General features: G+C 47.9%; 1 protein-coding gene across 1 annotated transcript; it reads left to right on the top strand.

Moving 5' to 3' along the window:
• Positions 1 to 106: 106 nt before the first annotated feature.
• BTBD2 (BTB domain containing 2) lies at positions 107 to 25,816 on the top strand. Its single transcript, XM_040537922.1, has 9 exons — positions 107 to 783; positions 7,499 to 7,618; positions 11,191 to 11,347; positions 15,176 to 15,281; positions 16,082 to 16,279; positions 19,130 to 19,322; positions 21,049 to 21,136; positions 22,178 to 22,324; positions 22,871 to 25,816. The coding sequence occupies exons 1-9, from the start codon at positions 122 to 124 to the stop codon at positions 23,030 to 23,032; spliced, it is 1,833 nt and encodes a 610-aa protein (XP_040393856.1). The 5' UTR covers positions 107 to 121; the 3' UTR covers positions 23,033 to 25,816.
• The last annotated feature ends 206 nt before the right edge of the window (positions 25,817 to 26,022 follow it).

Genomic DNA, 26,022 nt, shown 5'->3' with positions numbered 1-26,022 from the left:
CCTCCCGCCGCCGCCGCCGCCGCCCTCCCCTCTCCTCTCTCCTCTCCCCGCCCCGCGCCGCCGCCTCCGCTCCCCCCCCTCCGCCCCGTGGCCCGGTCGGCGGCGGCTCCGTGCCCCATCCATGCGCCGCTGCTGCCCGGCTCTCTGCATCAGCAGCAGCCGCGGCCCCGCCGGCCCCGCCGCCGGTCCCGCCACCGCCGCCGCCGCCATCACCATCGCCGCCCCCCTCCCGCCCGCCGCCGCCGCCGCCGCCGCCGCCGCCGTGTCCCGCCCGCCGCTCCTGGTGCTGGTGCTGCTGCAGCGCCGCCCCGCGCCGCCCGCTGCTGCGCCTCCGCCGCACAAAATGGCGGCCGGTGGGAGCGGCGGGGGCCCCGGGGGCCTCTCCTCCTCCTGCCCGCAGCCGCCGCCGCCGCCACCGGGCAACGGCGCCGCCGCCGCTTGCACCAACGGCGCCCCCCCGGCGTCGCCGCCCGGCCTCACCTACAACCAGTGCGGCGCCGCCAACCCGGCGGCGGGCGGCGGAGGCGGCGCGGGGGGCCCGGCGGCGGCGGCGGCTCCGGTGGCGGCGGCGGCCGCTGCTGCGGCTGCGGTGGGGGGCACCGGGGGAGCCGGGGGGGCGGGCGGCCCCGGCGGGGCGCTGCAGCGGGAGCCGGTGTATAACTGGCAGGCGACGAAGCCGACGGTGCAGGAGCGCTTCGCCTTCCTCTTCAACAACGAGGTGCTGAGCGACGTCCACTTCCTGGTGGGGAAGGGCCGCGGCTCGCAGCGCATCCCGGCCCACAGGTGGGGGCGTGGGGACGCGGCGCTGGGGCTGCGATGGGGGGCGGCAGGGCCGGGGGGGGACCCGGCCGGGGGGGGGGGGGGAGTGGAACGCGTAGCCCCTGAGGGTGCCCCGGGCCTGGGGACCCAGGTGTCCCAGGTTGGTTTTAGGGGGTAATGGGATGTGGGGGGGGACCCAGGTGACCCAGAAGGGTTTGGGGGACACAGGCAGGCCGTGTGGGGCACCTAGATGACCCAGCAGGGTTTTTTGGGGGAGGAATAATAGGCTCCGGAGGGGACCCAGGTGACCCAACAGGGGTTTGGGGGGGCAATAGTAAGCCCTGGGGGGGGGCCCAGATGTTCCAGCAGTATTTTGGGGGGTATAATAGGCCCGGGGGGGGGGGCAGGTGACCGAGCAGAGTTTGGGGGGGGATAATAGGCTCTGGAGGGGACCCAGGTGACCCAGCAGGGTTTCTGGGGGGGAGGGTAATGGGCCCCGGGGAGGGGACCCAGGTGACCCAGCAGGGTTTGGGGGGCAGACACAGGTAGGCCCTGGAGGGGGCCCAGGTGACCCAGAAGGAATTTGGGGGAGGATAATAGGCTCTGGGGGGGGACACCCAGGCCCCGTGAGGCCAGGCCAAGCCGTGGGTTTTGGGGGTGGGTGCCCCCTCTGTGCTGCAGCCTGTGCTGGGGGCCCTGGGGGGCTGCTCAGGGATCGTGGGCTGTGCTGGGGGGCGGGTTGGGTTTGCTGTGGAGCTTCTGGGGTACCTTTTGGGGAGCGATGTGTCTCGGGGGGGTTTACAGGGATCCTCTCTCCTGAAAGCAAATGCAGGGGTCGGGTAACCGAGCTCAGGGACGTGTTCTCCCTGGTGCCGCGGTGGCCGGGCCCAGCTCTGCGCTGCTGCAGCCCCCAGCACCAGCCCCCAGACGGAGCCGGCATCACCAGGCCTGTGGCACACTGGATCCCACCCACGGGCCCCGTGCGTTGGTCTTTCACATGTTCCTGGCTGCATGTCCGTGCTTAGAGGTGACTGCTCCTCAGTTGGGCTGCCCGGTGTTGCATCAAACCTCTCTGAACCCTCGGATTGATTTAGTGTTCCTTCCTACGCTTGCCACATCAGAGGACAGGGTCTGGTGTCCGGCTGTGTTTTCCCCTGAAGGGTAGGTGGGACAGAGGTGCGTTGGCAGAGCGGCCGGCAGAGAGAGGTGCAGCAGGGACAAACGGACCCCTGGATTTCACTCGGAAGCAGTCCTTGTTTGTGTGGGTTGTGGAGGAAAGGAGGGATGTTTTGTCAACAGAGAAAGGGATTTGTGAGAGCCGTGAGAATGGAAGGAAGAGAGCAATGATTTGAGAAGGAAAATGTTGTGGCAGAAATTTGGCTTAAAAAATACAAGGTATTGAATTGTTGCTGAAGCCCTGTATTTTGGAAGGTAATCGCCACTACAAAACAAACCTGCGATTCTGAAAGAGCTGTACTGAGAATGACATCTGGACAGGAGGAAACCTGTGTATGTTCATAAATGCTTAAGGCCAAGCTGCCATTTCAGAATTTGCAGCTCGGAGCTTACTGCTTGCTGAAAAGCTGGGGAATTTACCCCACCTGGGTAATTCAGACTGGATGTGGCTGATTGACATTCAGCGGCTTCTTGGGGCAGCTCCTTCGATTTGTAACAGAACTGCTGCATGTCACTCACAATCCCTGCTTCAGGGAGTACCTTCTGGTTTGCTCAGATGTACAAACAGCAAATGCAGGAGTCTTTCACTTGAGGGCAGGACCTGTTTTAATTGGGGATGGGGGAGGGCTTGTCAGTGTGCTCAGAAGCCGTGCTTGGCAAAGGGAGCCTCCCTCCAAGCAATTTCAGGCTATCGCTTTTCTCATATGTGCTTGTGCACCTGGAATTTTTCCCTTGAGATTTCCCTTTTTTCCTCTTTTTCTGTTTGAAGCACACTTGTTCTGGGCTAGTTTGAATGTTGAGGGTGTCAGTTCTGCACTTGATAATTTGGAGCTTAATTAGTATTTGAGTATGCTTGCTCCTGTCCTGAGAACTAGGGTTGCTAGATAGGGAGGGGCAATGTTCAGCCAGAAATAAGTGGAAAATAAATGAAGCTAAAGAAAAAAAAATAGCCCCAAAGTGAAACGTTGCTTAATTGCTCTGAAATCCATCTGGAACTCTGGGTGGTGAAGATAGAATAGAGTGTGTCATGCTGTGACATCCCACTTACGGATTATATAGATTTTAGTGAAACTTGCCTGTATGATATTACAGTTGGGATATCCTGATGATTCATGAAGTACTGTGGTTATTTCAGAAACAGAGAGCTTAAAATAAAACCGCCCAGACCCCTTCTGTGCTCAGCTCTCCCACAGCAGCCTAACAGCAGAAGATATTTTGTGCTGGAATTGAGTTGCAAAGCAACAATGAATTTAATTTGAGAGGCACCGTATTGCTTCAGCGGGCGAGGGCAGATGATGTACTTTGATGCTAGGTGCCTGAAATAGTGCACAATTAACAGGTAAGTATTTCTACAATCTGGTTTCGGACCAGGCCAGGTATAAAGAGTGGCTACAGTAGGAGCACGCCCTAAATAGGGTTCATGAACAGTGGCTGGTGATGCCTTGAGGAATGGTCTGCAATATCTTATTTTAAACCCTGAAACTTGTGGTCTTTAATATGGCGTGGTACAAATTGTCGGCTTTGGCAGTAACCTGGTTAGCCCAAGTAATCTAAGAGCTGGACGTGATGATAGCTCAGCTCTTCTCTCGTCGGGCTCCTCAGAAAGGCGGGGATGGCGTGGCTGTAGGTGCGGGGAGCTGCGTGGCATAATGCCGAGCGATTGCGGGTCACAGGTGGCGATGTCCTCGTGTGGTGGTGGCAGGCAGGAGCTTCCAAGAGCACCGTAGCTGTATGTTTAGGTGCTTTTAAGAGAGCCTGGCAAGTTCAGCAGTTCTTATAAAGCTCTAGAAACAGGGGACAGATACCTCACCAAGAGCAAACTGTGATGCTGTAACTGAAAGCTGTCTTTGCAGACAGATAGCATAAGTGGCTGTGCTGGGCTTGACTGAAGGGTCTTCTATCCAAGCATCTGTCCTGGGAAGCATCCACAGCCCTGAGAAGATCAGGCATCCTCTTTTCAAGAGGCTCCAGACCCTGTGGAAATTGTTTGCATACCCTGGAGCAAGCTTGGTCTCCACGCCATTAGCCTGTTCCCTCTTGCTGCTGAATCTGCCGTGAAGGAGGCAGAACAGCCGTATGTTTTTTGATTCCAAGGCTAACAAACATCAGACTGAGCAGGCTGTTTTGATGCCACTTGATGGCAACGTGGCCAAGATCGATGCATTGATTATGCTCGACAGTAAGACAGAAGTTGTGTATGTTTTTTTTTGCCCTATTCCAAACTGGCTGCATCATGCGCAACATCAATGAGATTAGAAACATCTAAACCTTGTCGGCTGGGAGCTGCACGGATGGGGTGATTATACTTATTAATTGGACAGAAAACATGGCCCAAAATGGAACGGGGCAAGTGTACGGCAATGCACCCCTGCGTATGCTTCAGCCTGGGAGAATCACAGCTCGGAGACAGGCTGAGTTTTTTGGAAGCTTCTTCCAGGCATTTCCCTTCTGAGCTTGTCCCGTCTTTTCTTGGATGTGTATAAACTTGTCGTGCCTGCAGCGTCGCATGGCGGGCTGTACTACTGCCCGGCTCCTGGAGGTGTGTTTTGAAGGGCTTCTTGGGGTCTTTGGACCTCATTTCACCTGGTGGCTCTGCTCCTTGCGCTGGAAGGATGCAGCAAGCGATCGTTGTTCATTAGCTTCTTGTCACCTAGGGCTTTGCAGAGCTCCCTCACATCATGTGTTGCTCTGTTCCCGTGTCAGCTCTTCTGATACAGGTATTTTAAGATTTCTCCGCAGTGGAGCGGATGGAGCAGGGAGGTGGTATGCAGTGGTGGGATAGTCATGGTTCTCAAATGGTTCATTTTGAACTGTAAGTGCCTGCAAAGGGGGCAGGACTGTTGGGTATACAAGTTAAGGAGGTGACAAGTGGAGATACCAAGGTGAGCAAGGAAGCAGTAAAAAAAAACTGGTGGGTAGGGAGCTGTAAACAGAGTAATGAAGATGTTTTCTTGCAGGCTTCCAAAAGTCTTCAGAGTCAGCTTTGGATCTTTGTGAAGACAGTCAAATTATTCATCTCATCCAAGCTCCTTTGACTCTGCTTTTATTGCTGGAAGCCAGTTTACTTTGATTCTTATGTGTGCAGGGGAAATGATGAGGAATCAGATGTTGCTTTCTTAGTTGTTTTGCTCAGCTTCTGCTCATTTCTCTGCATCTTTTCAGTAGCTCACTTTGTTTTGCTACCACACTTGTTTAAAAATAACACTCAATGTTTGGATTCTTTCTTTGGCAAAGCTGGGACACTACGGGGAGCTTAGGGTACCTGCATTTCCCTTTGGAGACTTGCATAATTGCATCGGGCAGCGCTCCTTAGGGTCAGGGGAGAGCCCTGCGGTGCGCTGGTTGCTACAGTGCTTCAGAAAATAGGAGAAAAAAACTATCACATCTCTATTACTCTGCCAGTTTGGCATAATTGTTTCTCCCCTCCAAAACAAACCCAGCTCTCTCTTTTGCAGACCTGCACAGCTGGGGAAACAAATGTGAACGTGTTGCACATTCCTTCTTTTCCTGGAGAGTCTTCAGAATAGGTTTAAGTGTTCATTTTAGCAAGAGTAAGGAGATGCCAAGAAGAGAGAGGGATTTTCTTACCTTAGTTGTGTCCCTTTAATGTTTTAAGGAAACTCCAAAAGCTGTAGTCTTGCAGTTTTTCAGAGTGCTGTGCATCTTTCTGGCACCTACTGGGATCCCTTTAGGGTTCAGCAGTGTGAAAAAAATCAAGCTGACTTGTCACTGAGTGAAATGGAAGCAAGGATTGGACAGCTTCTTTCAAATGAGTGCCCTTTTCAGAATGCTTCTGAAGGCTCTCCGCTAATTGAGGATGTAGACTATGCTGGCTATGAAAGTGAAAATTTTAGAGTGCAATTTATTTATGTTAATTTTTTTTGTAGCAAATAATGCCAGCAACTGTCTTGCCACCGTCACTGCTTTTGTAAAAACAAGGAGTTTTGTTTCATCTGGCAGTCCTAGTATTGTGAACGAGGTTTCTTATTTGTTCTTGACATTTTTCTTGGGAATTGTTTGATAGAAATATGCATGTGCATATATTTTTTTTAAACCAGTGTGGTTTGTCCCTAGCTCTCTTACCCAATTAGAAACAATACAACCCAGCTCGTCAGCCAAGCAGCCCATCACAGCAAACAAGCCTGGCACGTCTACAGCGCTTCTCCCTGTTGTGTCTATGGAAGGTCTGCTCTGAACGGGGGCAGAGTGAAAAGTGAGAAAATGAAAAATTTTAAATAAAATGTGGAGAGGGGAAAAGAAGAAGAGCTGCTGTGTCACTTCCTACCATGGTAAAATCTAACCAAAGCTCCCCTGTAGTGATGGGCTTTTCCTTGGAGTCCGAGTGCTGGAGGTTTCTGTCTCGTGCCTTCTGTCACGTACGGTTTTCTGCCCCCAGTTCCAGATACTTCTCTCCTTGAAGCATGCTTCAAACTCTGCTGCAGCGAGAGCTGCTGAATTTTCTTCCTTATAGCTGGAAGTGGTCGGAGTCATCGCTTCTACACTCTCGTCTCCTCCATGTCCCTATGCTCATCGGCCAGGTGGGGGCTGCTGAGGTGGACCTTCGTGGCCCTTGCTTTATTTAACTTCAGGGAGCTGCGTGGTTGCAGCCACCAGGAACAAGCTGGTTTTCCTCGGAAAAACTCGTCTCTGAGTTTTCAAACAATGGGAGTTCTCAGAAGTGCTTTTCTAAGGCACGGAGGCAGTAGCTTAGATATATACAGGCCTCTCAGCAGCTCCGTGGCTCCTCCTAAAACAGGAGTTGGTGTTTATCAGTGAGGGAAATCATCTTGTTTACATGAGAGGGCCGAAAGATTATTTTTGGTCTCAAATCTGTTTTGTGGGAATTCTTGCTTCCTATTTCTTTAGGGCTGATAAAAATGCCTTCCTCTGTTAATCGCCATGTAAACTCACAGCAGCGTGTAGAGGGTTTGCAGGCACCTCATGGCACAGGTTTGCTTCCCGTCGGGGTCTGCCTGCCCTCTAAGCTGAGTGAGGAGCAGGTTTGGTGCCCACGGCTCCGTGGACGCTGCTGGCGTGGTTTGCGCGCGCTGCTGTAATCAAGGATTCTCTGGGGAGACGTGAGGAGGTGGGTAATGTGTAGTGACAAGTTTTCTGTAAATATTTTCTGTCCGTGACTGTGGGGAACCGCACCAAGTCTTGGGCTCTATTCGCTGGAAGAACTTGAATTCCTTAAGTTGCTGTTTCTTAATTTCTCAACCTCACAAGCGGCCGTAGGCTCCTACAAGGGCTTTGTAAAGCAGCCACGTATATTCTGTTCCACGACGCACAAAATCTTGTCTTTGGTGAACCATTGCAATGTTGTATACCGCGACTGGGCTCAGAATGAAGTTCTTTGCAACTTTGGTGTTTTCTCAGTAAAAGAAGGGAAGTCTGACACTCCCTTCTCTTGCAAAACATTTTTGCTTTACCACTATGAGCGATTTGCCCTCCCTTGGGGAGGCCTTGGGGAACAGCAACTAGCCTGGGATCTTTTTTTTTTTTTTTTTTGCAAGCGAGTATGGTTTAACGTGAGCTTTTTGTTTGTTTATTTTTTTAATTTCAGATTTGTGCTGGCTGTGGGCAGTGCAGTCTTCGATGCAATGTTTAATGGTGGAATGGCCACAACGTCTACAGAGATTGAGCTGCCTGATGTGGAGCCTGCTGCCTTCCTAGCTTTGCTGAAGTAAGCTGCTGCTTCTAACACACAGCGTAACCGGAATGAACAGATTTATTGTAGAGAAGGGTATTTTCAATGAAAGCAGTGAACCATGTTGTGAAGTGGAGATCGTTATGCTTCGAAGTAAAATGCCTCTTTGTTGATCTGTTTGAGGGTGTTTAAATGCTGGTGCTAAATCTCCCTTTTCCTGGGTAAAAGTCTAGATTAGCTGCTGCACAAAAGTATCTGACTCGCTGCATCTTTAGGTTTACCAGCCATTAAATGATTACGCCCTCCCGCTGCTGATCTGCAGTATGGGCAAAAATAAACTTAGTTTGGTAAATATGTAGTTGTATATAGTTCGGCCATGAAAATGCAGTGATAGGGAAGGGTTCTGACGGGCAGTTGGCTTAAGTTCACATGCCGGCCCTTTCGGTAAAGTTGATACCTGCTTAGACAGTGTCTCAGCGTTTTTTTTGCAAATGAATTGGTTTGATTTGATCCAAATGCTGTTAGAAAGAAGTGGGGAAAAGAAATCTTCTTAGAAGTCCGTAAGTTACAAATATTTGGAGCTCAGCTTATGGGCATATGAGCAAGTTATAACAGGTAAGCGAGGGTGTGAAATCAGTGTCAGACATTCTGTGTGGTATCTCCCCCTGAGCATGCTTTATTCCTCTTTTGGAGAGCCGGTTTTGAATTTCCATTTCCAGCATGTATTGTCAGTCTGCGTGCTGGGGGAAGGAGGAGGAAGGGGCTGTAACGTCCTATTCACTGATTTCTTTAAGCTTGGCTGGTGCCATATAACATCCAGCAGCAATCCTGAATGTATGCTGGAAAGTCATTGTCCCATTTCTATAGGATTTTTGTAACCTACTTCCCGGGGTTTCCAATACCGTGCTCTTGACATGTTCCCTGCTTGCTTCCTATTGGGAACAATAATTATATATAGCTTTGGCACACTTTTTGCTTTACCTTCAGAAAGTGCTTAGGTCATGACTGTGCTATCTTAGAAGGTTTTAGAGTTGATCTTTGTAGGATGATAGGCCAGAAATAACAGGGAGCCCATAGCTCCCTCCCCTTTGGCTCATTTTAAACCAGACACCGGCACATGGGGAATCCCTTCAACTGGCATATGACTCTTTAGCAGCTTGTCTCTGAGCATCTCTGTGGAGTACAGAGTTAGCATCTGTCTTTAAAACTTAGCAAGGCTAAAATATCGAGCGAATTAGAGGCAAATCGGGTTGTTACCCTGCCAGTATTGAAATTTCAACAGTCACATAAAAAGAACAGTATGATCTTGGAAGAGAACAGTCATCTGAAAGGACTAAGATGATCTGTTTCAGTGGATTTCAACAGAAATGTTTATATTTTGTAAGAGAAATATTGTGTGGATTGCCACAGTGACTCTAAAGCTTGCAGTAATGCTACAGCAGTTGTGCCTGTAGTCCAGTGATATCTTAGGTGCTTAAATCTAGAACTGAACTAAGCTCGTTGTTTAAAACTGCCAAAGGAGGCGTGGGTGTTGTTCCTGTAGGAAGCTTACCAAGCTCTACCGGTCCCTCAAAATGCTGATCCGAAGTGGAAGCTGCTCCTTATATATGTCTCTGGACTTGGTCCGGATCATGACCTAATGCTGCAGGATCAAGAGACAAACTGCCCATCCTGAACGCTCAGCACAAGGCCCTTTCTGGGCACCAGGTTGTGTTTGTGGGCTAGGAGCCTTTAACAGGTCTGCCGTAACTGCAAGAGATCCTTTTTTTCTTTTTTTTTTTTCCCTTTTTTTTTAAATGGTAACCAAAAGAACCATTTTGATTTTCTGAGGTCACAGTCTGAATCTTCTTTTAAACTATGCTGCGCTTTTTCACAGTTTGAGCATCTCTTCTTATCCCACTTAGCGTACAGTTTAGACTACGGTAAAAATAGTTACTAATGTAGTCATTGCAGTAAATGGAACTAGTTGTTTTTTGCACAACTACGTTCTTTTAAGCTTGTAATAAACAGCGTTGTGTAGTGAAAGTAGAACTGGTGAAGGGATGTGTGCAAAACACGTTTGTGAGCCAGTGGCTTGATGCCGTTATTAACGGATGCTCTAAAGCGACACAAAAACCTGCTTTCGGTGGCACTGAGAGCGGTCCCTGTCCTCCAAACCCCTCTGTTTCTGCATCCTGGAGCTGCATCCTGACCCTCACTGTTGCTGGAGGACCAGGAGCTCCGTGGCCGTGCTGCAGCCAGTCCCTGCAGGAGAGCAGCCCTGTAGCTGCGCGAAGCCTGCAGGACCAGCTGCAGCACGACGTGCTCTTGTGCCTCCCCTGGCCACTGGAGAAATGCAGGAGAAGAAATGGCTGGAGTTTCCAAAATCTCCCGTGGAACAGGAACGCCAAGCCCTGCTAACAGGCTTAATGCTACGTGTCTGTGCTTAAAGCCTGCTTGGTGCCTTTCAGACCCTGATCGGCAAATGCTTGACTGGTTAAAGGAAAAACAGTAAACAAAAACTCTGCATGGGATTAGGACTAACATCAAATGTGTAACTGTTTTTACTGAATTCAGCCTGTCAGTTCCTGTTGTCTCTAATCAGCATGCTTGGGTATGAGGAGGCTCGGGCAGGCTTCCTATGAAGACCTTTGTTTTTCCATGCGGTATGAATGTGCGTCCTTGTTTTGGCCTAACTGTGAAGGCTGATGCTTTGCTAGCAGTGTGGCAGTCCTTGTTTTTCATCGTAATTAACTCTTGCTTTACGCCTAAGTTATATTTCTTGCTGTATTTTAACACCTGTATAATGGAACAAAACTGTTTTAACAAAGATTTAGCATATAAAGCGGAGGGATGAGGGCAAGTGTCACATGGGTAAAACATCTCTCATCTGCAGTAGATGTATATGTTTGGTTGCTTCTGATAACTTTTGAATTGGAACTAAAATAATGGAGCCTCTCTTCTGAAGTAGGCAGGCAGAATTTAATTTTTGTCCTTGTTTAGTCTAACTGAACAGTTGAAAATTTTAATTCACAGGCTGCACTTGGCCAGAGAATGCTCTAGTCCGGTGTAAGTGGCTGGCTAAGCAGCTCACTGGCTGTGGGATGTGAGGCAGTTTGAGTTGCTAGAACAGATATTCATTCTGTTTTATTCGTTAAAAGTTATGCCGTAAGGAGTGTTTTTTCATAGAGTCATAAAATCAGTCAGGTTGGAGAAGACCTCTAAGATCATCCAGTCCAACCTTTAACCTAGTGCTGCCAAGTCCACCACTAAACCACGCTGCTAGGTTCTACATCTCCACGTTTCTTGAAGACCTCCAGGGATGGTGGCTCAACCACTTTCCTGGGCAGCCTTTTCCAGTGCTGCACAACCCTTTTGGTAAAGACATTTCCCCTAATACCCAACCTAAACCTCCCTGGCACAACTCGAGGCTATTTTTGTTTGCTTGTTTAAAAAAAACAAACTAGAGTCAGTGGGAAGGATGTAAAAACTGTTCCATCTCTCAAAAAATGGGGCCAGGCTGATGGGCAGAAGCACAAATAAGCTTTTATGAACTGCAAGGGATTTTTTTTTTATACCTCGTTATCTTACTGGCTACATCAGAGCAATGTTTGTTTGTGTGCTTTCAGATTTCTTTATTCAGACGAAGTTCAGATCGGACCAGAGACTGTTATGACAACGCTTTACACAGCTAAAAAATATGCGGTTCCAGCCCTGGAAGCTCATTGTGTGGAATTTCTTAAAAAAAACCTCCGAGCAGACAATGCATTCATGCTGTTAACACAGGTGAGCTTGCAGTCATTTGGATTAAATTTCTTGAGTGGCGTCCATCAGAATAAGAAAATAGAAGTTTTCTGAGTGTTAGAGAGTTGGTTGTCCAAAACGGAGCAGTTCTGTGTTTTGTGCTTTCTGATTTTTCTTACAGGAACGTAGTGCTGATGAGCAGGTTCGTATAAGGAACAATAAAATACAGCAAGTGTTGCTGCCATTTCAGCTCTGCTTTTTGTTTTGGTGTGGCAGGAGATTCCATCCAATGTGTGAACTGGGGAAGAAATTAACAGGATGGAAAAACTTCATCTGCCAAGAAGAAAAGTGAAATGAGAGGATTTTCACTTGTTCGGGTTCAGGACTCTCTCCGTGCAAAGCTTACTTCATCTAACTGGCCAGACATTCTTTGAAGGGCTGTTTTGCAATAGTTTCCCCCAGAATGGGGATAAAAGACAATGCAACTCCTTCAAGAGCGCTTTGGTTGGCTAATTTTCATAGGAGAGGAAATGGCCACTACCTGTTAGAGATAAAGTAATCTCTTCCTCAGCCTGCTCCAGCTAACCCTGCTGCCGTACAGGAGGCATGCAGGCATGGAGTCGCAGTACAACTGTGTTTCTTGACTCAGGTCGACTCCATGTCTGTGTGCCCTTCCCTCTTATCTGGGGGTTGGACTGGTCTCTTTGTGTTTGACTCTTCTAAGTAGCAAACTGGAAGCCAGTGTTTACTGCTTCTGCTTATTTTGGAGAAGATCAGGTTTGCGCTCAGGTTGATTAATCTAGCATCACTATCCTTCCTGTTCCTTGGCTTCATTTTTTTTCTTTCTGATCTCTGCCACCCTCTCTGCTAACAGCTGATGACATACCAGTGACTTCCACGGTGTAGCCATGCCGTCACCTGTGCATTGCAGCGTCTGTCACATTGCCAGGGACACCCTCTTCTGGGTGGTGTAGGAACACGAACCAAACATGCATTGTGGGCGCTGAGTTTTTCCTTTAGGGAATGGACATACTTTTGACTAGCTCTGGAGAACTGTTTCTGATCAGCCTGCTCAGGAAAGCTGCTGTGATTTTTGATGTTAAAGAAACCCTGCAGAAGAGTCTTCACAGATGCCCTGAGTTGGGAACCAGTGCACTGAAGTGGTCTGGCTCTGAGAGATTGTCCTCCCTTGCCCAGTATAGCTGGCTGCCGGCTCTTTTCCTCCTTGTCCAGAGTATAAGCGTCTTTCAGGCTGTGACTGTAGTTACTGCATCAGTGGCAGTGTCCCCCTGCAGTTTTTTTTGCAAAGCCTGAAGCAGTGTTGGCTTAGAGCAGCTGAGCTCTTTGCTTGTTTGCTGTGATTAGGCTGGGATTTTATATGAGTTTAAATATTTGGATCAGGTTCTCAAAGTGGTTCTACTTTACACTGCCATTGTAGATACTCTTGGCTGCTGAGGATTCAGCTTCTGCTGCATTAAATGTCTAATGCTTGAGTGTAAAATACTGTCTCTTTTAACAAATGGTTTTTTTTTCTTTAAAAAAACTTGGCTCTTTTCCACATGCCATAAATGGGTGAGGCAGCCTCTGATACATGGGGGAACCACATTCCGCTTCATGGGAAAGGTTTAAGATTTAAAGGTTCTTGCTTGGGTAATGGTAGCCAAATTTGCACTCCCATCTGATTCACCGTGGGACAATTGTAACTCTTTGGCTGTAGCGGTCTTGATCTTTGGGCTCTGCAGCCTGAAATCTGAAAGATCGGGAGCTGTTATCCAAAAGCTGAGAAGCGATCTCTCCTACTGACTTCAGTTTTGAAGAGGCATCCTGGGCTCACCATCACCTGATGAAAATTAGACACGTAAACTGGTGGTATTCCTTATGTAGGGATTTTGTGGCGTGGTGTCCCTCTACAACCTGACGTCTCAGGTATGGCAAGGTAGCATTTAGGTTTGCAGTAACTTCTTTACAATTCACAAAGTTCCTTTGGCAAAGCAAGAAGGGGTACTAGTTTTTCATGTATCAAAACCAAGATAGTGCCTGGCGCTGTCAGCTGTGCTGGGGCAGCTGAAATGCTGGATGGGGACAGGCTTTCCTGCTTCCTTTTGCATTGTGAAATTAGCTTAGGGCTTATCCATTATGATTAATTATCACTGATGATTCATATCCACTGTATGTTTGCTGTCACGATATACTGAGCCTCTTAAATGTCTGAGGCTGGAATTCTTTCAGAAGCATATCTCAGTGATAGGCTGCATGAGGCTCCTCACTCAGTGAGTCTGTTATCAAGAGACTCTGAGATCTGGTCCTTCAGTGTGAAAATCAGCCTCTGTTTCTTGCAACAGATCTGTCAATTACAGACTCAAGATTTGAGATGTATCTTGTACAAAACACTTCCCAACAGGCTTAAGATTGTGGACAGCTGATTGTAGAGCCTAAGATCCCAAAACTCTTTTGCATATATCCTTGCTAAATCCTGTGGGTTGGCAACTACGACAGTAATGGTGTTTCAAGCAACTGCTAATCTCTGGCAGAAATATAAGTAACAAACAGCCTTCCTAATCGATTGTGTCTCATAGTGAACACGGTGGTTTCATGCCAGATGTACACGCAAATGTCATTCTGATCAACAAGACGTAATAGCTTGCCTGAAGGAGCTCTGGGGGAGAACTCCATGACTGTAATGTAAGTCCTTCGCATGTCAGAAGAGAGCCACTCCAGTAGTAAAGCCTGAGTCAGTCGCAGCTCTTGGATGCCAAGAGCGCGAGGCGCTGGCAGGCCTCCAGCCCCAGGAGCAGGGGACAACTGGTGAGACTTCCCTGGCCCATCACAACACTGAGATGTTTCAGCTCTTTGTGCTTGAGGTCTCAACGTCAAAGGTGGACTCTGCTGAACTCTACAGCCCGTGAACAAGGGTGAAGCAGAAGATGCCCAAGGGTCGGAGCCTCTGTGAGTGACTGAATTCCCAGCCTAAAACACAGGTTTTAAACCTTACCTGTGGCGGTTCAAGTCCCCGAGTATTGTGGCTCTATAATGTTAGGTGTCGTGCAAAGATGGTCCCTTCCTAAATAGCAAAGACAAAGCACTGGAGATAAGAAGTCATCCTGGTGCCTTTTGTGTGTTCCCACCTTGCTTTTGCTTCTGCTAGGCACAGGGATGATAACGTGCCTTTGTGGTCTCGGAGAGGGGGGATCTGAGGTGGGGAGTGAAATATTAGGACTTCGGGTACAGAGATCCTGAGCAACTCTCCGAGCTGTGTACAGATTTGGTTTGGACTAGTACCCTATTTTGGGGGGAGTTCTTCAAGGTAACTAGATTGGAGTGGATGTTTCTGTGTAAAAATAAGCAAATGCACTAAGCAGGCTGCCTACCCTGCAGGGTTTTGTGCATCTCTGGGATGGAGCTGTGTGCCTGTTAAGGCATTTTGCTAATACATGAGATGAGTGTGACTATGTTCTTACAGAGTAAGCCACCTCTTCATATCCTTAGAGCGAGCAGGCCTGGAGTCATTGGGCAAAGCTTTCTTCTAAATATAAAAATGATGTAGTAAAAATTACCTGTGTTCAGCTGACCTGGTCAGTATGGTGCTCGAAAGCACTACAGTCGTGTTAACTGACGTGATGTTGAAACAAAGACGTGCCTGAAGACATGCACAGCTAAAACAGAACAGATGCCAAATGCAGATTTTTTTTTTCTAGTGTTTGCCTTGTCATGCTTAAATGCTTGTGAAAGACTGCTGCAGCCCAGTGAATTCGTGATGCAGTCAGGCAAAGTACTGCTAATGAAGATGGGCTCTGGGGGAGCGGGGAGCGTCCTTACCCAGGGTAAATTTTAAAATACCTTTTATGTTAATGATTGCTTCTTCATTACTAGGCAAGACTTTTTGATGAGCCTCAGCTGGCCAGCCTTTGCCTAGAGAACATAGACAAGAACACATCAGATGCCATCAATGCAGAGGGGTTTACAGACATTGATCTAGGTAAGCGTTTTTTCCTCCGTCTTCTGCAGGCTTTCATAACAGGCTAAGCTCTAAAGTTATTACAGGTTAATACTTGGTGCTTTTCTTTTGTAGCTTTGCTGTTCTGGATTAATCTGTTGAACGAACAGTCCCTGGCACTAAGTGGCTAGAGACGAAGCATTTGCAAAAGAGCATGCTCACTTGCAGAAATATCCTGGAATCTGCTTACTTTGGTGCAACTTGATTTTTCTGGGCATGATACAAAGCCTGTTTCCTCTGTTGATGTTGGCAGGTTTTGGGTGGGTGTAACTTGCCCTCTTTTGTGGAGTTGGCCGTGTTCCCTGAGTCTTCGTCAGGTTTTGGAGTTAAAAAGGTGTTGCGCTTTTGGAAGCAAGAACTGGTTATTTTAATTATCGTATGCAGTAGCCAAACTTGCTGGGCACAGTTAATAGACATTAAAATTCAGACTTTAACCTTCTTCTAATGAAATGGAATATGGAGGTAAGATGCAGGTAACCTTCTGGCTTGTGTGCTGCTTGCTTCATCCAAATTTCACGTCAAGTAAGTTGCAATTTATTCTACTGCACTTGCATTAACATACCAAATAAATGGGCACTATTTGCTGCTCCGGTGAGTTACTTGCTTATGGAATATGCAGATATATCTTCCTTATAGGTTGCAGGCAGCACTTTTGGGAGTTGCTGTTTTTTCAACTGCTTCTCTTTCACTTGTTTTGGCTGTACATGTGGTAGTTGTGACTAGGTAAAACCGGGTCATTCGGGTTAGTGCCTAAAGTTGTCCCTGTCTGTCCTGCCTTGCAGACACCCTGGTTGCGGTGCTGGAGAGGGATACCTTGGGGATCCGGGAGGTTCGTTTGTTTAATGCAGTGGTTCGCTGGTCAGAGGCTGAGTGTCAACGGCAGCAACTTCAGGTGATTCCAGAGAACAAGCGGAAAGTACTGGGCAAAGCGCTTTCTCTTATCCGCTTCCCATTGATGACTATTGAGGAGTTTGCAGCAGGTAACTGAACAAAGGCGTTTCTGGCAGCCCTGGTCTTTGCTACCTCTGAACTACAGAGGACTAAGTACATGAAAGTGGATTTTTTGCTGTGTGTTCTGTAGTAACTTAAACTTGAGATTGTTCCCCATTCACACTGACCTACAGAATCTGCTGTGTAAATGCTGTTTCCACCCATGATCATCTTGTTTTTAAAGGTGCTCCCTCAGGTGCAAGTAGGATCGTACCTCCTCATTTGTTTTCACAGTATGTTCACATGGTTACTTTCTCATTCAGATGAGATATAAATGGGTTCACATGCATTCGTTTCCAACCATATAACCTACACAAAGCAAATGGTGTTGCAAATAGTTGCTGTTGATTGTAGCCTGTTCCCCAAGAGAGAAGAGGACGGTTCCTCACCCTCTGTTCGCTGTTGCCTCTAATCCAGTGGTGATGTTGACCATGTTTTACTGATACCATTCAGAGCAGAGCCTCATAACAAGAAAAACTTTTAAAATGTTCTTTGAGCTGAAGGGTTGGTGGTATTTAGTTTTTCTCAAATTGTTTTTCAGGTTTACAGTAGGATCTTGGTCTAAAAGATGTCTAATGCATTTAACAATTTTGACTAAAGATTTTTTGAGTTTTGTTTTCATTGCCTGTTGTCTTTTGACTTCATGCTCTGGCGGTTCTTCAGGGATTGAAAACTGGCAATTGGCTTAAACATTTTTCATGCTAAAAGACACCATGGAACCATTTTCAAAGCTGAAACTTCTTTTATGCTACAGTTACCTGTACAAAGAAGCAGGAGTCAGTGAAGCCATTTTCTTTGTGAATTTCTTCTTTAGGCAAAGATGGCATCAGCTGATTGATAGTTAATGTGCATCTTTCTAGATGAAGAGGGATATTAGTAAAGTAAATCTGCGCTTAAAACTTGGCCCTCACTTTATTTGCCTGTCACAGCAGTGGTGTGGATTTAGGGACATGAATCTCTTCAGAAACAGCTTGGCCAGGGAGACAGGGATCTGCTCATCCGAAGTTAGTAGCTTTTTCCTTTGTGTTGGCACTCAGTGAAAACATAGCACGTTCTGTTCCTGCATTGCATGTTGTGCCAAACAGCAGCTTGCAGCAGGGTCAGAGGCTCGCAGTCTGGCTTGATGGAAGAGAGCATCCTCCTGGATGGTGTTAAGGCAGGGTAATTACGTGTACTGAGCTGTGAATTTTTGTTTCAATCCTCCCTTCAGATCTCGTGTAAATCCATCTCAGTGGGAGGAATGTGTTAATTCTGGCATATTTGGGTTGAAGCCTTGGAGTGGGGAATGCCCCCACCCTATACTGGCTGTCACAGCTGTTTGTTGGACTGGGATCTTTGATCTGTCTTCTTGCTTTGAGAGAAACTTTTCAAGTTTTCTCCATCCACTTCAATCTGAAAGATGAACAAACAAAACTCCAGTACACCAAACCTGAGTGCTTGCACAGGTCAGCTGTCCCTTCAACAAGCTCCTACCTTGGGATTGCTTCAGCTTCGTCCTTAGTGTTTGAGGGACTTCCTTGGTGACCCCAGCAGAGGAAGGAGAGGGAAATGGCTCCCCTCTGCTGCTCACTCCCAAGAGGGGAGGTGAGGGGGAAGGCATGGTATGGGTGGTGGTTTCACCCGCTTATGGTATAATCTGTATTGAACGTGGAGTTTTGCGTGAAGACGTTTTAACTGGCAAATGTGTCACTCCCCCTTTAAGCAAGTAATTTGAAACATTTGAGAATTGCATTGCAGCAGCACAGGATACGTTTAGACTTGATCAGTGATGGTTAATTTTTGCTGAGCAAAGTATCCACAAGCTCATGCATCTGTTTACAGCCTTCTTCCTTTAATTTTTTCATCTGTACCTATTGCAGTCTTGGGCCACATTATGTCTACCGGCCAGGAGTATGCAGCTGGGCCCAGTTTTCACATCTTGCTGAATTTAACCAACTACAAGTCACATTGGACCAAAAAGTAGCTAGGCTTTGCTTTCCATGTTACAGAACACTCAGTTCTCCACCATGCACCAGTGGTCTTTGCGTTGAAAGCCTCTCACAAATAGAGATGCAGAGCAACTTTTTACTATTTGCTAAAGGAATTGAGATATGGACTAATTTTTACCCAGTTCCACTTCTGAAAGTATTTGGAGTTGTTTCCAAAGCTTGGGTTTAACATCTCTTTGGAATAAACATCTAGTTACTGGAGCAAAGATGAGAATGTCTCAGTTCACGCTAAAAATCCCTAGTGTTTCTTCTAGGTTCTACAAAAGCAGGCAAAGAATCTTCTTTTTAAAAAAAAAAAAAAAAAAAAAAGCGGAGTTCGAATGCCCCAGGAAGGGAGGGAGTCAAAGCAGTGCAGGAACTGAACCACCTTTGTCTCAACTGAAAAATATTCCTCTTTCTAAGTTGATGGTGGCCAGGTGAGATTCCCTCCCATTACCCCTCATGGGCTCCCATGGTGTCTTAACGTTAATATTATAAAATACCAGTGTAGATGTATGAAAATCCCTCTTATCTGTATTATCATATCCTGAGGGGATGGAGGAAGGATTAGCCGAATGATTGTTTTTAAACCATCCCTTTTAGCCAAATGCGTTCTGGCTCTGTGGAGCTGTGCTCTTAATTGCAGTATCACGTATGTGCTCTGCAGAGAGGCTCCGCAGCCCACTGCTACCCTGCAAATAAAAGGCAGGCAGCGCTTTCTGTCTGAGGCTTAATTTCTGGACATGCCAGTGAAATCCCGTTTCTGATGCTCTCGTTTGCAAGTCATGTGTGCCTCCTACCCCTGAAATCTCGCGAGTATCCCTTTCAGCTTGTGAAGGCTGACCACCTCATGGTTTTCGTGCTCCTCTGCAGGGCCTGCCCAGTCGGGAATCCTCACGGACCGGGAGGTGGTGAGCCTGTTCCTCCACTTCACAGTGAACCCAAAGCCACGGGTGGAGTTCATCGACCGACCACGCTGCTGCCTGCGGGGGAAGGAGTGCAGCATCAGCCGTTTCCAGCAGGTGGAGAGCCGCTGGGGGTACAGTGGGACTAGTGACAGGATAAGGTCAGCTTCTCTGCTAATTCTGCTGCTGATAGATTCATGTTTACTGAGCTTTCAGCCTACTCTAGACCTAAACCTGCAAGGTTATGTGCTAGACCCTGACTGCCACATGAACCCTCATGCAAATCACAAAGAGAAAGCGTTTTGCTGGGCAAAAGCCTCACCAGACGCATTAACCTGCATGTGCAGCTGCAGGCTGCCACTTTGCTTCTGTATTGGCAAAGGTTTGCAGCAATTGTGGCCCTCGAGCACAGGCCTCTTGGTGGATTTATCTGTCTCCTTTTCAAATGGCTTCCTGCAGCTGTATGGGCATGTAGCGGTTGGTTGCAAGGCAGCTTACAGCCTCCTCCTGTGCCTGGGTATGTTGACTAACCAGTGCTCCATCAGGTCAGCTCCCTGCTGTATCCTAAGTGTAAACGTGGTTTGTTGAAGCCCCTTAATCTTGCCTGTTGGAGGGAGGGATTAGAATGAAAATGCTTGCTGCGCCTGCCTTTCCGCTAACATCTAGTTTGTTTATACCTAAACTGGGAGAGAAACAGCAAAGTCCAGCCATGGTGACAGAGACGTAGCATGGCATGGCAAGTGGTGGTGGTTTGCAAGCCTTGAGTGTCCAAGTGGTTAGAGCAAGACAGGAAGTATCCCAAAAGCCTTGGTTGTTTCCAGGTTGTTCCTTGTCTTGGGGGAAAAGGGAACTTGCATGAATACAATTCTTTAAAAACCTCAAGGTTCTTCATTGGTGGTTCCCTCGCATATCAATAGTGCTGTCAGCCTTCTGGAAGGGTCCAGATTGGCCCAGAGATCCAGTTGGAAGAGCTGCTAGCTCCAAACATTTACTGCTCTGAGGTCTAGCATTCAGAGGTCTTGTATTTGACTTTATGCACAGCTGCTGACAGCATCAGGGTCTGTCCATCTTCAGCCAGGCCTGTGTGTGGTTCAGTACTGAATATTTTGTGCAGGGGGCAGTACAGTGGCTTCTGGCTTGCCACAGTGTTTGTCCTTGGAATACACAGGGCTGAAAGAATTGGTGGGCAGGTGAAGAAAGGATGCTGGCAGTTCGGCAGCCACTGAGGCTTTCTACTAGCTGAGAAGATAAGAGTTGAACAGGGGGGTGAATATCCTTGCCCTTAACGTCTTAGGCAGCAGGGATTCCTGCATTCAGGAGCTATTGACTCTTATTTTCTACTCTTGGGTAAATCTTGAGTGCAGTTAGCTGCTACCCTGCGGCTATATCCAGCCAATGCTCAAAAGCACATTAACAGTTCTCCTCCAGTGCTTAGCAGTGAAATACCTAATGACACTGTAAGTGGTCTTTGCTGTTACCTTGCTTGAAAGACTGTTGCTGCTGTGAGGTGGGCGCTATTCCACGCTCTGCAGGCTACTCTGCCTTTGCCTGGCTGGTGTTTTTGGATGCTGACATCATACTGCAACCTCAAGGTGCTTCTGAGCTGGACTCCAAAGCCCAGTGATGGGATGATGCAGCTTTGCATTTTACATGGGCAAACAAATTTACTTGCTGGCCCATTAGGACAGTCCAAGATGTAAGCTTACAAGTTATGGTTTCTGTAAAGGATTTCAGTTATTAGTAAGAGTTGCACTTGAAACTGCAGTATGTGCTTGATTAAATAGTAGATATGAAATTAAAGTGAGTGAAGATACTTGTGTTTCATCATCGTACTGTTTCAGTACAGGAGTGGTAAGTTGGTCTGACTTACATGATCTGTTCCTGCAGGTTCTCAGTAAACAAAAGGATATTTGTAGTTGGGTTTGGATTATACGGATCCATACATGGGCCAACGGATTACCAAGTAAATATACAGGTAATTCTTTGTACTACGTCAAAAATCGTTGCTACTGTGGGGACTACTTTACATGTTTTAGTGAGTATGCAACAATCTTAACTTGGAAGGGACTGCATTTGTTTTATAGATAGGGTGGTTGGCAGATGTAGTGTGGGCCAGATGGGGCACTGGGGATAAGAGGGATTATTGCTCTCAATTTGATGCAGCCTCCCATTGCACGCACCACTGCAGTATCTCCCCAAGTCTGTTCACGGCCTTTGAAAATACGTCCAGGAGAGTTGTGAAACAGTTTGAGAAAAGCCATGCACGTTTTCCTACATCAAGCAGGCAGGCTGATTCTGCAGCAGTGGTCGGGTATTGCATTACCATTTGTGCTTTTGCTCCAGGCTGTACAAATGCAGCGGAGCAGTCACATTTCAGCAAGGGAAGAGAAGAAAACAATTGCAGTGAGTGTGCTGGGCCTGTGCAGTGCCAGTGTGCACCTGTTTGAGATGGCGAGTAGGACTTAGGGAGCTTGTTTTTTGACACAGCTGTCTGAAGTCCATTAAAAGCTGTTTGAAAGACTTTGTCTTATACAAGTCTTGTGCACATTGTTCTGGATGTACGTAAGTAACATGCCTGAGTCTGGATCCTGTGAGAGCAATTGCCCCCAGGAAAGTTACCCCAACACAGCTGATGTGACAAGCACAGTCCATCTGTGCTTCCTAAACTGCCAGGGTCTCTTTCTAGTGCCTCTGAGCTCTCGGGGGCTAAAAGGAAGTGAAGGTCTAAGCAAACAGCCACCTGCAGTGCTGCGCCACGCTTCAGGGTAAAGAGGGGAATGTCTTTGTCTTGGGTTTTCCGGGATGCAAGCCCGCTGTTGTTCAGTGTGTGATGGCACAAGCAAGGGGATAGTGCAGTCGCAACAGGGCTCTGAAGCTGTGGTGGAACTGGTCAAACTACCGAGTCCCTCAGATCCAGTGTGGTTCAGAGGCGGCGCGCCTGCACTAGTGCCGATTCTGATGTGCAGGGCAGCTTTCAACTAACTGTACGGATTAAAAGTTAACACATCTCTTGCAGATCATCCACACAGACAGTAACACGGTCCTGGGGCAGAATGACACGGGGTTCAGTTGTGATGGATCATCAAACACTTTCCGGGTCATGTTCAAGGAACCTGTTGAGATTTTACCCAACGTCAACTATACAGCATGTGCTACTCTAAAGGTACTGTAGTGGGGCAGCATGGATAGAAGAGAGGCTTATAAGTATAGGTGAAAGCAGGCTTCTTCAGTGCAATGTGGTTCTTACTCTCTCTGCGTGTTTCAGTGAGGTGAGTTTAGTTTTGAAGGCTTCCTCTGGAGACCTTCACCTGGTGGTGCAACGTGCACACTGACCATCAGCATTCAGAGTTGGTTTTTAACTTGTCTAGTAAGTGTACAGTAATTAACAAGCTGTATTAGTGATGAAGCGAGGGGATTTTTTCTTGGTGCACACAGATAAACTGTCAGTTCTGTATGCGTGTAATCCAGAGCCCGTCTGCACTGGCTTAAAAAAGTTGTTAATGAACTGTTGAGATCTGGTTAAATGCAGTGTTAAGCTCTGATAGAGATGAGAACTTTGCTCAAAATATCTAAAGAAGCAGAAAGAAAAGGGAGGTGCTGAGACTTCCAAAGCTCATTGCTTTGGGTGGAGCGTACCTGGGCAGCAGGGTCCAGCAGGGCTGCGATCTCTGTCTTGATTTATTCTTCTCGTCTTCTGTAACCATTGCAGGGTCCAGATTCCCACTATGGAACCAAAGGACTGCGCAAAGTGATCCATGAATCACCAACAACAGGAGCCAAAACCTGCTTTACGTTCTGCTACGCGGCTGGGAATAACAACGGCACTTCTGTGGAGGATGGACAAATCCCAGAGATCATCTTCTACACATAGTGCAGCTGCAGAGCTGGCTCTGGACTTTTCTGTTCTCTTCCCCGTGACCTTCCAAACTAAATTTCTGGCTGAGTTTGACCACACCAATTGGAGCCACACTAGCCAAAGGTCTCAGTAAAACCATTTCAAAGCTCATGTTTTGCCTTGTGCTAGTGATTCTGCTGCTATCCCATACCAGACTAACTGGTTTACCAGTATCATTTGTAGGTTGTCTGTGGCTAGTCATTTTTCACTTTACTGATTAATCCTATCTAACAACATGCATTTTTTTGACTGTAATGAATGTAGATGCTTTTCCACCAGTCAGAAGCATGGAAACGAGTGGCTCTGGTCGTGGTTACACTTGCTGTGAGGAACAAATCCTGCAAAAAGAAAAAAAGACACAGGGGCTGTATGGCCCCTCTTCCTCTGCTCTAGCGCAGCAGTTGAGGCAAAGCGGTTTGCGGTGTTTGGCCGGCAACACCACTGCAAAGGCAGAGCTCGACCAGCCTGCGCCTGGCATGTCCCCTCCTGCTGGCTGCAGCACGTGCAGCCGCCTTCAAAAAGTGACAGAAAGTGGCCTTTTCCCTGAGGCTTGCTGTTTCAGCACTACATGGTCTTGAGGGAGACCTCAAAACTAGAGCGCCTCTAGAGACTACAGCGTTTTCATGCTATTCTCACTAATTTGTGACAATCCTTTACCTTGGGCAGTTGGTGACAGCGAGGTGAGCTCCCCTGCAGGGCTGGGAAGGGGCAGCAGCTCTGGCAGGGCAGGCTCTGTCCTCTCCTGGGGGCAGCTGCTGTGCTGAGTCCCGTGGTGCTTCTTCCAAACTCCGTATGGTGTTCAAAATGATGGGTGATACTCAGATAACCCCGTGCAGCGTTTAGCAGCAGGGAAATCTGTACTAGTCGTTACTGTGCTAATCAAATCCTTTGTTTGCAGATAGTGATGGGATTTGTCAGTTGGAGCAAGCAAGGGAACTTGCCTCACCTGGCCCCCATGTTCCTGTGTATTGCTGCTGTTCTCATGCACGTTTCAATGCATTCTCTATTTTTTTTGTTTGTTTCTGTGCATTGCTAACCCACTCCTAGGCTGCTTCAGAGCACTGCTGCCCTGATGCAAAATAGGAAGAGGCTTGATGTGCAACCGCCTGTTACCTAATAACGCAGCAGATGGACGAGGATTTATGGAACAATTTAGGAAAACATTAAAGATTTTCTGTTTGCCGGTGTATATTTGCAGTGTGCCTGTTTGGACAGGCGCAGGAGGAAAATATGGTATTTCCAAACATCACCTGGCTTTGGGCTGGCTAGTTCAGTAATCGCAAATAAGCTCCCTTCTTACCCGTTCAGGACTGGTTGTTTTCTCCGTCAGCAGGTTCAGCCATAGCCGAGTAGGTAAAGGTGCCCTGTGGGGAGGAGGTGGGAGGCGCTGCCCACTGGAGGCTGTTTTTTTTCCCCTCCCCTTCCTCTGCAGAGGAAGCCGTAACTAAAGGACATCTTGGCAGGGTGTCCAGAGCCCTCCAAAGTCTGCGTGGGATTTTCTGGCACGTTGTGGTGCTGCCTCAAAGCTGAGGTTCCCTTTTGCAAACCTCCCCCTCTGCCCTGGGCGCACGAGGCTGCCCGGACTGGCCCGGTGGCAGTTGCCAACTTGTTCAGCTGCTGGAAGTTGAAACCTGGTCATCCTTCGCTGATGCAGATGGCTGAGTGTCTGCTCGCTCGCTGGGGAAGTTGCGTCTCTTCCCCTTGCTCCCTCTGGTTGTGCTCTGTCCTCAGCCTGTGGCCGGCCGGGTGTCTCCTTGTCAGCCATGCAGCAGTAATACGGTCAGGAACACCCCGCACCTCGTAATCAGTAGCTATTAGAGATGTCGATAGTGTGTTACGTTCTCTAGGAAGACGTTGTAAGATGTGTATATTGTAAGCCTGCTTCAAGGTAGGATGTTTTTAATATGGCCAGTACTTTAAAAAAAAAAAAAAAAAAAGGAAAAAAAAACATCTGATGGGTCCATGACTTAGTTATTGAACCTGACTCTGTGCAATGCAAGCGGTGTCACGAGGCGGATTGGCAGCACGGGTGAGCTCTGCCCTCTGAGGGGCAGCCCCTTGGGGCACGCACCCCTTCTTGCGCTCTGCCTCTGCCGCTCCGCTCAGAGGCAGCAGCAGCTTCGCTTCCCTGCCCGGAGCCACCTTGGGGCCTGCATGAGCCCCGTGACGGGCTGGCTGCGGTGGGTGCAGCACCTCGGGCACTTCTGTATATAGGTGGCAATAGCGAAAATAATTGGAATACGAAAGAAGCAAAGCTGCACACTTGGCTATCGAAAGAGCGGGACTTGAAGGCAGGCCTTGCTGTAACCTAGCTCAGCTGAGGTGGATGGGCCCTTGCTGGCTTGTCCCTGAAGCATCTGTTTTTACTGCTCTTTTGTTATGCAATTTCTTTTCCCAAATTCACCTTTCCTGCTTTCAAGCCACAAGGTAGGTCTGGTTGCTTGTCCTGTCGGGGAGGGAGAGGAGTCAGACTCTGAACTACACCTGAGCAACTTCTGTTCTTACGGCTTTTATGCAGTTTGATGCAATTCTGGCTTTTGTAGATAGATGAATGTAATTCATTGTTGGACTTGCCTGTTTCCAAAAGTATGAGACGTTCTGTTGTACCATGTCACCTTCCGAGCAGAGCTGGGACTGTCTCGACTCCAGTGCTGTATTGATGAATGTATCCAATGCTCTCGTTCAGTGTTCACACTCTGCTTTTGGCCAGCTTTGTGATTTGTAAATAGGAAATCAATAAAGACATTCAGGTTGTCTTTACAGAGTTTCTTCCTGATTTGAAGAGAGCTGATGGGCATGCAGCGGCTGTGCCTTGCTCAGCACCTCGGGGCTGTGCCAGAGCCTGGTGCTGGTGATGCCCTGGACTGGGGCTGCCCTGAGTCAGGCTGTAGCCCTCAGCTGGCCCTGGGTGGAGCATGGTGCAGGCAAACCCCATCTTTGTTGGGATGGATGAACCAGAATCACAA

The sequence above is a fragment of the Cygnus olor genome, chromosome 26 (assembly GCF_009769625.2).
Source record: "Cygnus olor isolate bCygOlo1 chromosome 26, bCygOlo1.pri.v2, whole genome shotgun sequence".
Lineage (NCBI taxonomy): Eukaryota > Metazoa > Chordata > Aves > Anseriformes > Anatidae > Cygnus > Cygnus olor.
This window is presented reverse-complemented; position numbering and strand designations above follow the sequence as displayed.

Coding starts and splice junctions, on each gene's coding strand:
- BTBD2 (XM_040537922.1), top strand. CDS start 122: ATGCGCCGCTGCTGCCCGGCTCTCTGCATCAGCAGCAGCCGCGGCCCC. Junction 7,619..11,190: donor GCCTTCCTAGCTTTGCTGAA/GTAAGCTGCTGC, acceptor GTGTGCTTTCAG/ATTTCTTTATTCAGACGAAG. Junction 21,137..22,177: donor ATTACCAAGTAAATATACAG/GTAATTCTTTGT, acceptor CATCTCTTGCAG/ATCATCCACACAGACAGTAA.